A 16,390-nucleotide genomic window follows, 5' to 3' on the forward strand; every position below is an offset into this window, starting at 1 on the left:
TCTTCCCCTTTGCGAGGCAATTCTCTTGGTTGTAAATCTTGGGGATGGTCCTCAAGGATCAAGTGAGGGCAGCCTTGATCCAGACTGGGGATTTCACAGGCTGAAAGATGGCTATTATAAGATCCAAGGGGATTTACAGTATTTCCACTGCAAATGGCCAGGTTCTTTCCCCTCTCTGCATCTTGTGCGTGCTTTTGGCTTCCTCCTTTGAGAAGCAGTCATCCTCTCCCCTTTGCATTGGGCCTGGAGTTAGGAATTGCCTTGGCTGATGGGATGGTAGCAAATGTGATGCAGACAGACTGGGAAAGGTTAACACACTATTCTTAGAACGGAACCAGCATGTGAACAAGCCCAGCTGGGCTGCCGGAGATGGAGAAACACAGGCCCAGTCACCTGCTGGCCAGCCGAGCGCCAGCCAACCAGTGAGTAAGGGGTTTGTACAGCTGCAGTTTCTGCAACACCACTGACATTGGTTACCTTCTTTCCTCTTCTAACCTCCTCTAACTCCAGTATTCAGTGGTCAGAAAGTGAGAAAATAAAGCACTGAGGAGCGGCCAGAAAGGTAGGAGAAAACCAGTAACGTGTGGAGTTCTAGAAGTCAAGAAAACAGTGTTTCTCAAGGAGTGCTCAATTATTGCAGATAATGCTTGCTGATGAAGGGGAGTATCGAGAATGATCCACCAGACTTAATACCATGGGGGACCCTAAGAAGAGCCCTGGTGAGGAAGAGGAACAGAAGAGGGAATACAGAACACTGTGGCAGGGAGGGAACTGCCAAAGGGAGAGGTGGAGGCAGTCGGGGAGTAAAGCCCAGTGTCGGGGTGCTACGGCAGACAAAGGAGGGTGGCAGGCAGGGGCCAAGTGCTACCAGGCCAGGTAAGCTGTGACCAGCAGTCCTACCAGTTTGAAATCTGATGACCCAGTGACAGCCTGGTGTGAAGCAGAGGGCAGGGCAAGAGGCAGAGGACAGGCGGCGACAACTCAAAGCTTGCACTACAGGGAAGGACACCAGAGGGAGACGGGGCTTGGTTTATTCGATACAGCCTTGTTCTGGTCTGAAGGCAAAGCATGTGAATATTGGGTGAAGAGCTAGCAGCGATGGCAGAGGGGAAGGGAGAGGAAGGAGAGGCAGGAGTGGAGTCCGTGAGGAGGGAATAAGACCCCAATGACTGTCTTTCTCCCCATGTACAGAGGCAGGTGCGTCGGCCAAGGACAGAACTCCAGCTACCAGAGTTTCAACTGATGATTCACATGTATTTTGCCCAAGAATCTACTAATGTTACCCCATGATCAGAAAGGACTGGGTCACACATTCATCACTGGACACTTGTGCCTGCCGTGTCTAGCACACCAGTTCCAAGCTGCCATCCCAGTTGTAGCCCCTCGCTGAGGCATGGGCAGCGTTCTACCCAGTTCGACATGGCTCCTCCATGGCCCACTCCATTCTTCCCCACAGTCCTCAGGTTCTGGTCCCACTTCCTCATCCTTTCAAGAGGAGAGCAAGACCCACCATCCCTGGCTTCCTCTGTCTACCCTTTTGGAATGCTTTCTGCCCTAGGCTTGCAGCACACGATTTTCACCCATTAATAATATTAATTAACAACCAAATATTAATTTTTAGTAATACTATCCCATATAACTGTTTCATTAGCCAGATAGCTTCCCATCTGGGTTATCCATAGCCCTTGGTTGTTAGGAACACAAGAGGGAAGTCGACCACGGTGATCAAGGCTCAGAATTCAACCATTGTTTCTTCCCATGTGCTCATGACTAATTTCTAGATTTATGGAAAAAATGAGGCGTGAGGGAAATGAGTCACATCTCAGAGTATATCAAAACATGCCCTTCTACTTCTAAAATGAATCACGGAGAGCAACTTAACACATGTTTTCAGCTACAGAAAATACACGAAGGAAAGAATTATTAAGAAGTTCCTTTGGGAGCCTACAAGGGAATCTCTCAATGTAAACAACGAATCTGGATCAAATACTTTTATCCAAGTCTGAAACTTCCCATGCTGTAAACCTTCTACGCTGGTTAAAAGCCAATCTAGTTAAAAACTGGGAACTGGGATGTCCTAAACCTCATAAGCCTCACACTTGTATTCATTGACCTTCTCATTGACCTTCTCATCTGGAGCCCCCGCTGTCCCCACCCAAAATTAAACTCAAATGTCTTCAGACTTGAATTTTAGTCGAGACTATTCCAACCTATTTGTAAATACACTGTTCTTCAAGTGTCCTGTTTCTGTTCTCCCAAACCCTCCGCAAGAGACTGTGAGTTACACAGGACCAGACTATATGTATTATGTATATCAAGAAGACCTCAGAATCCTTCACACATACCAGATACTCAACAAGCGTTGACTAATTTAGACATATGAGACCACTCTAGAATACTTTTCTGGCTAATTACCACTATCATGCAGGTTAATTTTGTTCCTTCTTATGATCTCGACTTGACAGCAGGATCAGTAACTACAGCATATAGGCTGAATCCAGCCCATGAGCTAAGAATCTTTGGTTTTGTTTTCAACATTCCTTAAGAAAAGTGTGCAAACCCTGGGTGATGGACATTTAAGGAGGGCACTGGGCATTATATAAGCATTGAGCATTATATGAGCATTGAGCATTATATAAGACAGATGAATCACTTACCTCTACTTCTGGAACTAATAATACATTTTTATGTTAATTAATTGGGTTTAAATTTAAATAAAAAAATTTTTTTCTAAAAAAGTAGACAAACCCAACACTATTATCCTGCCCAGCCTGAAATATTTACTCTCTGGCCCTGTGTAGTGTCCTCCAGACAGAGTCTCTAGACAAGAACATAACAAATGAGTCATGGTGTGAGGGGAATAACCAAAAGGGCCCCTAGAAATCTGGTTGGCCCTCAAGACACTTCTAGACAAGATGTTTGTTTATCCTATTAATTTAGCAACTCAGCTCTGAGCACCTGATTCTATGGACAAACCCCAAGGGATCTGCCAACTCTGGGGATCATTGTAGCTGACTGTCACTCACCTCGCTCACCACAGGAGAGAAACAGTGAGTAGGGAAAAGAAGTAGCGATAGGAGGTTATGGTGGAATGATAAAAAGCTGTTTAGCATTTGGCAGACAAATTCAAGTTCGCAAAGAAATTTCCTTGAATTTAATAAAGATGCTAAAAATGAAAAAAAAAGATGCTAAAAAATTTTTTTGCGTTTTCTTTTAATATATACAGTATCTTTTTTACAAAGTTCTGTACATAAAAATAAATATACAGAAACAACCCCATCAACTGTCTGCATCAGTAATCCTCGCTGGTGGGCTCACCATTTACAAGGAAGACATCATTCAACGCAACCTGTCACAGAGACTGTCCAACCAGCAAGGACTTCTAACGTGAAGAACCATCATTAGGTCTCTTCTGTCAAGACTGTTAATCACCTGGAGGGCTTTATCTACCAACTAGCAATTACCCACGAAATCAATGAGTGCAGTCACTGGCTTAACTGAAGTGTGACCGACTGTCACTACCGCTAGTGGTGATGTCTATATCCTATGCTGGCTTCAACCATTAAAGACGCAGTGTAGTTAAGAGCAGAAATAAACCCCACTCCTCTTGACTAGTCACTGTGAAAAGTGTGCGTAAGGCAATTGAATTCAGGGTTACCGATTCATCTTGCTAATGTCAAAAGTGACACCAGCAAGATTCTTAGCCTCATCCACCAGATGACGGGCCTCTGCGTCCGGGTCTCCAAGAGCATGCTCCACCTCCTTCACCAGACAAAGGGTTGTAACCTGGGACAAGAAAAAGGAAGCAAAACAGTACTGGGAACATTCTGTATAAAACATAAAATCGCGAGCCTGACACACAAAGCACTATGAAGATATGGATGCTATTCTCACAGACCTTTTCATAAAACTTTTAGCTACCATGTGAAAAAATACTATATTCTGTCATTGCACCTTGAACTGACTTTCTGGTGGGAATAAAAGAAGCCATCAAGCTTCCTGGTCTTAACTCCTCAGAAACATAAAAACTCTCCAAAACACGCAAGAAATTTGCCCCCCAAACCTCTCAAAATCACTGAATTTAAGCATATGAAGGCTTCTGCTACAGTGCTTCATAAAATGTGTACATTCAAATAAGGACTGTGCAAGCTGCAGAAAATAAATGTAAAAAGAAAAATCAAAACAGAATGGAACTTTGCCCTTTTATCCATCAGACCTGGGTCATGGATGGACCCTTGCCTTCACTTCTAACCCCGCCCAGTCATTAGCTTCCCAAAGTTAATGGGAACATAATTAACATTATTAACCCAATGTTAATGGACATTAGGTGACCAGGTTGAGTGCTCAGGCTTTTGGCCAGTGAGACCTTAACTGAGGTTTTGCTGTGGGATCTTTGGGCATTAACTCCCCGTGCCTCAGTTACCTTATCGATAAAACCAAGCTAGCCAGACAGCACCTAGCTCAGGATTGTTGGAAACACTGACAGAGACCAGGAGCAAGTCATGCATTACACTTCCTACAACATCCACTCCTCTTCTAAATATCACCGTTTGCTCCAAAAAATATCTTTTGGCTGATTTTTTATTTTTAAGATTTATTTATTTAGTTGACAGAGATCACAAGCAGGCAGAGAGGCAGGCAGAATGAGAGAGGAGGAAGCAAGCTTCCTGCTGAGCAGAGAGCCCGATGCGGAACTCGATCCAGGACCCTGGAATCATGACCTGAGCCGAAGGCAGAGGCTTTAACCCACTGAGCCACCCAGGCGCCCCAACTTCCAGCTGATTTTTTAGAAAAAGATTTATTTTAGAGAGCAAGTGAGAGAGAACACACGTGTATGGAGTGGGGGTGCGGGGCAGAGGGAGAGGGTGAGAGAATCTCAAGCAGACTCCCCATTGAGCAAAGAGGCGGATGCGGGGCTTGATCCCACAAGGCTGAGATCATGACTGAGCCGAAACCAAGGGTCGGACGCCTAACCAACTGCACCACTCAGGCATCTGGAGAGAAAGTTTTAAAACAGCATTTTCTCCTCAGACACATCGCTCCTCCAGCAAATCAGCTCTGGGTTCCTGACACAAAGGGGATGGGGCTCAGCCTTTAAGGGCGGCCCAGCTCGTGTCCACGCTGCCTCAGAGCCCACGTGCCAGTCTCTCCAGGATCCCCCCATGATGCCAGCCTCCACAGCACTTCTACAGACAGACAGCCCCTCCTCCCACGGGGAATAAGAAGCATTCAGCCTACAACTGGTTCCTCCACAAAGCGTTCCGGCGCCTTTGCCCTCTCCTCCCTCAGGCTCCACGCGGAACTGCTAGCAGATCACAAACATGACTTATTTTCATTTGTGTGTGAGTCACATCTTCCCAAAAGGATGTGAAAGACCTCAAGAATGGGATGGAGACAGAGAGCGACCGCATCACCTAGAGTGCGGGGGGCGGGGGTTGCACACAGAAGAAAGCTCTGAATGAGCATCCGTCCATGTCTCCTTGAGAAAGTTATTTGCAAGAAACAAGCTGGATATGGCTGGGAGGACGAAAACCACTGTGTTCTAGCCCTGTGACGCTCCTCTGCAGTGGGGGGCAAACTATCCCTCGCCCCTCTACTTACCTCTCCCCTGCCAGGGCCATGTGGGACAAGGGTGAGAGGCATACATCTGAGGAGCCGTGACCGACCTCCTTTTTCAATTTCTTATTCAGTGTTTACTTTTTTTTTCTTTTCTTTTTTTTTTTTAATATTTTATTTATTTATTTGACAGAGAGAGAGATCACAAGCAGGCAGAGAGGCAGGCAGAGAGAGAGGGAGAAACAGGCTCCCCACTGAGCAGAGAGCCCGATGCGGGGCTCGATCCCAGGACCCTGAGATCATGACCTGAGCCGAAGGCAGAGGCTTAAACCGCTGAGCCACCCAGGCGCCCCCTACTTTTTTTCTTTTTCTTTGCTGATTGGACACTGAGGCCCAGGAGGTTACAGGCCTCCTGGAAGCAGGACCTACACCCACATCCTTGCCCTGGGACACTGGGCAACGGGGGCACTGAGCTCACCAAGTTGGTGAGCCATTAAGGGATGGATGCTTTGTATGCGTTTCTTTTATTTATCTTCATAATCCCAAGCTTAGGAATTAGCTTCAATTTATAGATAATAAAAGGAAGAAACAGAATCTTGTTTTTACAAGGTAAACCTACCCGATAATTGCTCAGAATCTTTTACTGTCTGGTACTCACCACCTCCCCGCAGCGGCTTCCTGTCAGCTTTCCGTTTTGGCAGGACTGATGAAGTAGAAGGCCCAGGACTGTCTTCTTCCGGAGGCTTTCTTGCATTTCCTTTGTAACTTTTCCCTTCTTGCATGCTGTCCCACATTTCAATCTTCTGCCTTCTTTTTTGTTCTTCAAGCTGAGAGAGAATTGCACATGTAACAGTATGAATTCGTAAACTGCCATCTTTCCCATAGAAAACACTAATTTTGGTGATTTTTTCATTTTAAAGTCCTTTAAACCAAACCTTCACCTACATTTTCTTTAGTTAATAATATTGCTGTCATCTAATGGTAGGAGTTTAACTCACAGAAACTTTTTTTTAAGATTTTATTTTTTGAGAGAAAGAGAGAAAGAATGTGAATGGGGATTCGGGAGAGGAAGAAGCAGACTCCCCACTAAGCAGGGAGCCAGGCTGGGGGCTTGATCCCAGGATCCTAGGATCATGACCTAAGTAAGCCAAAGGCAGAGACGGAGGACAGACGTTAACCAACTGAGCTACCCAGGCACCCATGTTTTTATAAACTAGTAAAGAAAGCAAGAAGTGTCATGGAAAAAGAATACCAGTTCAATTCTTCTGAAACTTGCCCACGGTAGGACATTTTTGTAACACAGAAGAACTTGGACTTGGAATGGGTGAGCGTGGCTGGCAGGCCTGCTCTGGTGCCACCTGGCGGAGGTACCTAAGGAGAGCCGCTCACTCCCTCTGCTTTGCAGACTGTGAGGCTCCCATGAGAGCGGATGGGAAAGGACTCTGAAAGTCAAGTACTACTGGAAACAAAGGAAAACTAGTTTCAGCAGAAAACTGTGCACAATGAGCACTTGAGAAAGCTTGTCAGCACATAGGGAGCAGGCTCCCCAGGTGGGAGGGAAACCCAGTGCCCTGGACCTTCGCCTCTGCTTCCTCCTCCTTGTAAAGCAACATGCCTGCCCATCAGCTGGGCACAGGACCGCAACCTGCCTGTGCACAAACCTCTGTGCCCTACACTCCTCACTCCCCAGGGAAGCCAGGCCCGAACTCCTGTTCGTTCTGTTCCAGTTAACTTGACGTCACGGGGATATGTGAGGAGATGCCTTAGGAAGCACATTTCCAGAAAATCTCTCCACGGCTTTCAGGGGCTGCTGCTGCTAAACCCCAATACCTGACCTCACGCTTCCACTGTCTGCAGGGACAAGAGGCCAAGGAAGAAATCATCTCTTGGCCTGAAGGCTAGTCTACACCCCTAGCTGATATGCAGAACCCCAGGATGGAACACAGCGGACGGGTCCTGAGACAGCAGGCAGGAGAGCTGATTCAGCTGTGGGTCGGACAGACTCATTCAGTTTGTTATTACTACTCTGCCTGTAGGTACAGGAGACAGAACCCCATGTGCTATAACAATCTTAAAACCGAACACAGGCTTTGGTCCCTTTCCCGATTTGGGGGGGCCCCACACTACAATTTTAAAAAGTCTTAATAATCTTTTAAAAAGATTATTTTCAGCTCCATCAGCAAACTGCACAAGTGATCAAGCTATTTTACTAACACACACAGAAAAATTCAGACACTGAAGTCATCAGTTCTGACATGGAGCAGGAACTCGACCTAGTCTATAGCTCTCGGAACAAAGCAGTAGTAATGGCTGGAGATCAACAAGGAGAAAAACTAAAATAGAACGGCTCAAAAATGGCATCTGTATACTATGCTGCCATTTCAATGAAAAATTTCTACGGGTGTTTGTATTATAGATAAATATTTCTAGAAAAAAACCTAAAAATCAAACATGGAATGCTTGGGCAGCAGCAGGTAGAGGAACGAGGAGATCAGAGACTTAATTTTCATGGTACAGATTTTTATAACAAACAATTTTTTTTTTTTTTACTTTGTATGATTTAAAAAATTAAATAAGTAACAGTAATGTGCTAGTAATTCTAGGTTAGTGACTGCATTTAACTTGAAAGGACGCAAGTGAACAGTGAAGAAGGCTGCCAAGACAGGGTGACTAAGGAGGCAGAACGTTGTGGAGGAGGTGTGGTCTTGTTCTGCCCTCTCCTCCTGGGTTCTGGCCAAGCTGGGGAGACCAGCCACATACTGGATGACCATGCAGAAACCACAAGAGCCACTAGTGGTGGCAGAAAGGCACAGGACCCTGGAAACACCAGAAACAGAGGCAAAACCAACAGGAAGTCCAATTTCTCTGTTGCCTTAGAGCATGCAGACGCTTTCTTCTGAGAAGATGAAGAAGGGCCAGAAACATCTGGATCGAAACTTCTTAGAAAGCAGAGTCTACAACTCGGTTGTTTCAGTTACACAGACTGGGACAAATCTGGTGGGTGGCCTTGCTTCTGTGAAGGGTGGCACAACCCACTGGACTGCTCAGGTCATGTCCAACAGCTGTCCTTGGCTCCTCCTTCCCCCTCCCCTCCTACTGATCACCAACCAAACCACATGCCTTTTAAAAACATCTTTCAAAACTCCACCTCCTGCTCCCCATCTCACTCCTGGGTTGGGTCCACTGCTGACCTCCCCCCGGCTCTCCCTCAGTCCACTGAACAGCCCCACCAAGCTAGATCCTGTGAGAGATGAGGCCTGAGACAGACAATGGAGCAAGAAGCTGAATGTGTACTCTGTGTGTCCAGAATACTGTGAAGAGACCATTGAAAAGTAAAAAGTAAAAAGACCACTGAAAAGTAAAATACCCTTTTTAAAGAGTATTTACTCCATAAACAGTTAAGGTATTGCACAAAGAAAGGATGCTGACCAATACTGAGCTAAGTGGAATTGATTCTGCCATAATTAGTTGTTTCCAGTACCTCCCCTAAGGGGCAGGGGTGGAGAGGACATGCAGGCAAGCAAGCAAGCAAGCGCGTGCGCACACGCGCACACACACACACACACACACACACACACTCTCTCTCTCTCTCTCTCTCTCTCTCTCTCACCCACGAAGCAGCAAAATATTTCTTAAGAGCACGTATTGAATTAAAACCAGCTCATACCTGTCTTAGTTTTTCCTTATGCTTTTCCACTTGTGCATTTAATTCTTCTTGCATTTTCAAACGAGCAGCTGCTAAAGCCTCCTGTCGTTTAACAACAACATCAGGTTCTAAGATGTCAGGAAAAAATTTGAGAAAAAAACTCCTGAGGTCATATTATTAGAGGATACAGAAGTACTGATGTCAAGCAGTGTAAAAACATGTACTTTATATGAAAATTCTCCTGCTGTGCATAAATTTTGCTGCTTATGGGGGCAGAAGACTGTCCTACTGCCGTGGATCTTAGCCCCCCGTTAAAGGTTCAGGACTCCAGATATCCCTGTGAGAAACATGTATTCTGGGCTCCCTAGTGGTCTGAGGGGCACCCCGAGATTCTATTCCACAACCTGGGCTTCTAACATCCAGTCTCCAACCTGACCAGAATTGGAAAAGACAACAAGGGAAGACAGAGTTTTCCGACCACTAGTCATCGCTTATTTAGTCCAGATCCATACCACAAAGAGGTAAAGATCTTTAGGCATTTTACGCTTGCTTCTACAGAAAAGAAGAATCCATCCAGTTAGTATTAATGGAAATGAGCTCCCCAGTTTTATCGTTTTCTCTGCTTTGTTTTATATAAATACACTGTCAAGCTCTCTACCTGCTCACCTATTCAGACAACCCTGCCCAGAACCACCACAGGGCAACTACACAGTGGTGTGGCCAATTTTTAAAGAAAACTAAGTAGAACTATGTGTTCACATCAGCACTCTCCAAAAGTATAAGCAACCATCACTACCTACACAGTCGTGGAAAAAAGAGCACTTCATTGAATCCACATAAAATGGCTCAAAGTGTTATGGTCCAGGTAGCAATGGATGTGTGGGTCTGTGCTTGCGTGGTGGGAGATATGACTAGAACTTTATCTTTAGAAACAAAACAAAATCATACTTCCACTTCACAGAAATGTAAATTTTGGTAATATTTCTAACTTTCAGGTCATTCTTAAAATAAAATTGAGTGTGGATTTTTTTTAACCATGTTCCCTACAAAATTGTACAACAGCGCAACATAACACTTTTGACTGCACGCCTACTTTTCACAGTGCCTCACGGAAACAAATAAGCCTCTCTAAAAATGGCCCGCCTATCGTCATCTTATAAACCTACTTTCCAGTTGTAAGAGTTGTAAGGGTCTCACCCTGCGAGCACGACACTCGTAGAGACGGCTTCACCAGGCGACCGACGCTGTTTCCTAACACCCCTGCCACCCTCTTGAAATCCCACATTTATGCAAGATGTACACCTGTAATATGTAGTTTGTTGTCAGAAGTACAGCCAACAATCAAAAGACTGAGAGAATGGCAGGACCACAGAATTTCATGGGAGGACAAGAGAGGTATGTTTGAGAGAAGGACATTCCTAAGTCTTTCCGCTAGTGACTCCTTTTGTGTTACGACATTTGCTTTTCTCCCCAAACTCTAACGGTGCTGAGTCAGAAGAATGATTTGTATTTCAGTGAGCTGCCATTCTCAAAGTGGTTGATGTTTCTTTTAGATATGTCCTCAGAAACTAGCTTCTGCCTAGCGAAAAAGGCTCCTGTTTTCCGAGGGAATATGTTTCCGAAACAACCAAGTGTAATTTGAAACCAGATCCGATGAGGAAGTAGTGAAAATCAAAATGTGGTGGATATAAAGAACCACGGCTTTCCTGCCACTCGCGATGGTTCTAGAGATCCAACAGGCAGACCCACAAGTATGGAGAAGCTGTGACGTTTTCATTTCAATCCACGCTATAAATGAAAAACCATTTAACAGGATATGCAGTGAGTGCTCTACCCACCATCAAGCAGGTTTTCCACTTCATTAAAATCTCTGAAATTTACTAAAAAAGAAAAGAAAAGAAAAGCTACTGCACATTCCCCAAAATCAATTACAGAGGCACAAAATGGCTTTCCTTTCACACAGATTAGAATCATGAACTTCTTGCTCTTCCTAACAGACTAACTTCTCAACACTAACCCACAGCGGCTGCGGCTCGGTCCAGCTGCCTCTGTCTCAAGGCCCTCAGCCGGGTGGAAAGCTTCTGAAACACCACGTAGAGAAGGATGCAGCTGAAGACGATGTACCAGCCATAGGTGGCTAGCAGGGAGCCCACTGAAAAGAAGCAACAGTTTTCAGGAAACTTAAAGTCATACCACACTACTAGACTATTCCATAAAATTCAACGAAGACGACGGGAAGTGTAGCTCCTGCCCTCAAAACCCTCCGGGTCTAGCGGAGGAAATGGCCTCCTAAGGAGGCAGTCAGAAGAGAAGCGAGCACAATTCAGGGGTCACCGAGAAGGGACTCCTCAACCATGTGGGGAGTTGAGGGGCAAGTCCGGAGGCCGGAGGGCACTGCAGAGCGGGTTTTGATGGGGGAAAGGAAGTTTATCCGGCTCGGGAGGGCAGAGGCCTTTCCGACCTCAGGAACTTATAGAAAGAGGTGGCCGTGGGGGCCGACACAGCACCGGTCGTGGGTGGCGGGGGTGACGCGAGACCTGGAGGAAAATGCCCAGGGCCGAGTGGCTCCAGTAACCGCAACCCGGAAGGGTTTGCTTCGCATTAAGTAAAGGATTCGCGCAAAAAGGTGCCCGACGGCCCCGCCCAGAGCACTGTGGCTCCGGGAGGGCCTCCGCGCGTGTTCCAGGCCCTCCTCCCGGACCTGCGTGCGGCGCAGCCCGGCTGCCGGCCAGGCTTCCCCAGGCCTCCCCAGGCCCGGCCCAGCGCGCAGCAGAGGACGACCCACCGAACATGGCGGCGCCCGGGGGAGCCGGCGGTATGAGCCCGCGGCCCAAGGCGACTCACCGGTGACGTGCAGGTAGCGCAACCCCTCCGTCTCCAGGGCCGGCCGCGCGGACAGCTGCTGCCCGTCCCGCTCCATGGCCGCCACCCAGCCGCGCGGCCTGGCCGCGTCAGCTGGAGCCTTTGCCTTCCGGCCCGCCCCTACATACACGTGGCGCGCTCCGGAGCCCAGCGTCCCGGAGTCCCGGCCAATCGTGGCGCCACCCCGCCCTGAGGCTCAGCCAATCACAGCGAGGGCGTGGCCAGCCGGGCGGGGCCGGAAGAGTGGGCGGGGCGGTGGCAGAAGGCCCTGGGCCTGCAGAGCGCGGTGTATTCGGGCCACATCATTGCTCACCGGAGTGAAGCCGCGTGACAGGCCTCCGGGCTGACACCGGCTGGCATGTTTACGTTTGTACTGATTGCATACCGAGGTCACGGGGTTAGGGGCTGCCTGGAAGCAGGATTTGCGCCCACATCCTTGCCCCGGGCCCACTGGGCGACACAACTAGGCCAGCAGAAACCCGACTGATGAGGGTTGCCGCCGAGATCCGCCACCAAGGCGTGCAGATAAACCCTGGCAGCCTCCTCCTCCAGCTGCCCCGGTTCCGTTTCGGGCTAAGGAAGCCCCGTGGACCCTCACGGTTCTCCTCCCCTCCAGAGCCAAAGCCTCCCGGGAGAGAATTAAAGTAGTAGCTCCAGCACGTATCCAGTCCAACACTACTAGATGCCACAGGGCGGTCGGAGTTGTTCAGAATAGTTTCCTGGCCATTAGTCCTCGCCTGCAAAGCCCTCCTCCAGCGCCTTCCACTCCTCTCCCATCACTACCGCTCCCAGGCCTACCTTGACCACCGTATCTGAAATTTGGGCTTGAGTGTTTTTGGAGAAGCTTTTGAGGTGAACACGCCTAGCTGTGTCTCGAAAGGAGGGTGGAGAATCCGGAATACAGTCGTGAAAAGACAGCGAAGAGGGATGACATCAAAGCTCTTGGCCTTGACAATGGGCTCTTGAAATGGGGAAATTGAGGGCTCTGGATTTTGTCAATTAAGGCTGTGAAGACAGCCATTGATTTGATGAGTTTAGGAGGGCGACACTTTATTCTCTCCTTGATATTTTCCTCTCGCTTGTAAAAGGTGATGAACCATCACTCTGTTTTAAAGTGGTTTCTCCCTCCATCTGGTATCTTGCAGGAACCTGATATGCTAGAACTGAACTATTTCTTGGGATTATGACTGCAATACTTGATTTGGGATCAGTTTTAAATATACCTTGTGGGGGCGCCTGGGTGGCTCAGTGCGTTAAAACCTCTGCCTTCAGCTCAGGTCCTGGGATCAGCCCCGCATGGGACTCTCTGCTCCCCGGGAGCCTGCTTCCTCCTCTCTCTGCCTGCCTCTCTGCCTACTTGTGATCTGTCTGTCAAATAAATAAATAAAATCTTAAAAAAAAAATAAATATACCTTGTGTATAAATAGTGATAAACTACTCAGGAGATGGGGATTGCCCAGCTTGTTTGGTTATGTTTGGTTGGGTAAAGGTACCCAATACGGTAGGAGTCACTGTTCATGGAAGCAGTTGATGAGGACCTCTCTTGTCTCTCAGAGTGTTAATATCCTGAAAAGGGATCGGGCACAATTTTCTATTAATGCTTGGTTTGATTTTTTCTTATAGTAACTTAGTGGTTAAGATTGCTGCTGGTGTGGGTTGGCTAAGGTTTTTTTTTTTGTTTTTTTTTTTTTTTTTTTTTTTTTTTATTTGACAGAGATTGAGAGATCACAAGTAGGCAGAGAGGCAGGCAGGGGGGTGGGGGAGAGAAGGCTCCCTACTGAGCAGAGAGCCAGATGCAGGGCTTGATCCCAGGACCCTGAGATCATGACCTGAGCCAAAGGCAGAGGCTTAACCCACTGAGCCACCCAGGTGCCTTGGCTAAGAAGGTTTTGTTGTTGTTGTTTTAATTTTATTTATTTGACAGACAGAAATCACAACTAGGCAGAGAGAGAGGAGGAAGCAGGCTGCCCGCGGAGCAGAGAGCCCGACGTGGGGCTCGATCCCGGGACCCCGGGATCATGACCTGAGCCGAAGGCAGAGGCTTTAACCCACTAAGCCACCCAGGTGCCCCAGCTAAGAAGGTTTTTAACAGGTACTTCCCTACCTTGACAGAAGGTGTCACATTAAGATGTGAAAGCTTCAAGAATGTTGTAGTGAACATCATTTCAGAGCTCACGGTGTAGCTCAGGAGTTACGATATTTGGAGTAGCTATGGAGGAAGATCCTACCTTGTAGAGATCCTGCCTTACTGTTGCCAGCTTTCAAACCAAGTCAATGAATTAAGTCAACTTAAATATCATAAAAATGCCAAAATATTGTATATGGTTAAATGGGGGAGAAGTTTGCCTTTTTTGCCTTGTTTACCGACCCTGCCCTGCAGTGTCTGCAGGCATGAAAATGGAATAAATTTAACATTTAATCTCTATCATTTAAACAAAAATACTGAATAATTCCTCTCACTCAGGACATTGTGATATAAAATAGAAACCAGCACAACAGTAATGAAAATAATGCACATTTTTAAACACGAAGAATAAGGTACCTTTGCATACTATTATAAACGAGTCTCTGTTTACATATGTATTCACAGTATTATGAATAGTATATTCAACTAAAATCTAATAGGTTTTGAATGATGAGGCTGCAAGGATAAAGGGGTTCTGCTTCAGTTCCTAGCACAATGCTGTTCTTAAATTCCCATTAATAGAAGTTATTCTTCCTAGCCTGGCTTATGCATTACCTTTGTCACTTTAATCAGGGTGTATCATCTCCCCTAGCTTATCTAGAACCTTAGAGTTATTTCAACATACACTTTGTTCAGTATAACTGCTCAGGGGTTATTTGCAAAAACAGGTCAAAGATATCCCAACTAGTCACAGACCATGGTAGACTAAATGATTGGCAATTCATCATTGTTTCTTGCAACATATCCTTGCAATAGCCTCAGGGTGGAAGAAGTATTATTTGCCTGCCCTTTGACTTTGGACTTCACCAGGTGGCTTGCCTAGGTTCATGACAAGTAGGCGGACTCAGCAGTGCGTCAGTTTTCAGAGCAGGTCTTAAGAAGTCTCTATTGTTTTCTCCTTGTGCCACCGCCCAGTTAGCTGACTTGCCCAAGGACAATGAGATATGCAAAGCTGAGCCACCCAGACCTGCAAGGAAAAGCAAAGCCAGCTATGAGAATAAATGGTGGTTGTCACTTAAAAACCTGAGGTTTGGAGTGGTTTGTTAGGCAGCATTACTGCGGCAATAGCTAACTGATAAATTGCCTAACTTCACCTCTTCACAAAAGCACAGGGAACAAGACAGGATTAAAGGTGTTGGTAGCTAAGGGGGATTACAGAGATGGCAATCAAACTGTTTCTCAAACTTGGATGACCCTTTCAACGACATTCTTGTTGATTCCTACTGTAGTATTTAAAAATTTTGAGACAGAGAGAAAGAGAGAGAGAGTTGTGTAGGAGAACCAGCCGGGAACATGCAGCTTGATCCCAAGACCCTGGGATTATGACCTGAGCTGAAAGCAGATGTTTAACCTACTGAGCCACCCAGGAGCCCCCTACTGTGGCACTTAAATTATGTTAAATATCTACACATGTAAAACTATGTATTTGTATATATAACTACATAATTTCCTAAATGTATAGTTCTTAGAATCTCAAAACCTAATTATAAATGCCGTTATAGGATTTCCTTCTCCTTCAGTGCCCCGGTTCTTGGTTACGCCACTCCGAAGAATGAAGATGCAGACCAGATGAAGAGTGCTGGACAACAAAGCAAAGACAGTAAAATGACAGTACAAAGCTCCCAAAGAGGAAAGAGCTCCCAGATGGTTGCCATCCAGGTTTCTAAGTCTAGGGGTTTTTATGGGCTTTGTTGGAGTGCTGTTTTAATCTGATTTACCCTCCCTGCACCTGTTATCCAATCAGATTTTTGTCATCTATTAGGTGGGAAAGGTTGGAGGGCCCCTTCCAGGGTGGTGTAAAATCCTTCTAAGGGTGGTTTCCTCTTGTGGGAGGGCACCTTGTCCCAGAGTGCCTTTCTTCCAACTACCCTTCACCAATACTACAAGTATTACTACTAGTAATATTCAAATCAGCATCTCAATGTAGTTGCACAGAAATAATTATTTTGTGTATTGCCATGACTATGCCACCGGTAAAAGTTCCTACTATAAGATGATAGAAGTTATTATCTTTGAGTGAACCTCATGTTCTGCAAAATTGCACATTGAAACCATAGGGCTTCTGGGAAAAACTGCATTGAGACAAACCCCATTTTTCTGGTCCTGAGATTAGTGGAGCTCTAAGCAAAGGAGCCCTCACA

The 16,390-nt window shown here is 46.4% G+C and overlaps 1 protein-coding gene across 1 annotated transcript; it reads right to left on the minus strand.

Moving 5' to 3' along the window:
* Window positions 1-3,185: 3,185 nt before the first annotated feature.
* SELENOS (selenoprotein S) lies at window positions 3,186-12,202 on the minus strand. The gene is made up of 5 exons (XM_046008732.1): window positions 12,047-12,202; window positions 11,220-11,354; window positions 9,224-9,330; window positions 6,215-6,383; window positions 3,186-3,786 (listed from the first exon to the last, which is right to left on the minus strand). The coding sequence occupies exons 1-5, from the start codon at window positions 12,120-12,122 to the stop codon at window positions 3,707-3,709; spliced, it is 567 nt and encodes a 188-aa protein (XP_045864688.1). The 5' UTR covers window positions 12,123-12,202; the 3' UTR covers window positions 3,186-3,706.
* Between the last annotated feature and the right edge of the window lie 4,188 nt (window positions 12,203-16,390).

This window comes from Meles meles, chromosome 6 (assembly GCF_922984935.1).
Source record: "Meles meles chromosome 6, mMelMel3.1 paternal haplotype, whole genome shotgun sequence".
NCBI classification, from domain to species: Eukaryota; Metazoa; Chordata; class Mammalia; order Carnivora; family Mustelidae; genus Meles; species Meles meles.

Excerpts from the sequence above, each read along its gene's own strand:
- SELENOS (XM_046008732.1), bottom strand. The coding sequence starts at position 12,122 with ATGGAGCGGGACGGGCAGCAGCTGTCCGCGCGGCCGGCCCTGGAGACG. Across the intron at positions 6,384-9,223 it reads ATAAGGAAAAACTAAGACAG|CTTGAAGAACAAAAAAGAAG; the intron begins GTATGAGCTGGT and ends ATTCTCTCTCAG. Across the intron at positions 3,787-6,214 it reads GAAGCCGCTGCGGGGAGGTG|GTTACAACCCTTTGTCTGGT; the intron begins GTGAGTACCAGA and ends TTCTTGTCCCAG.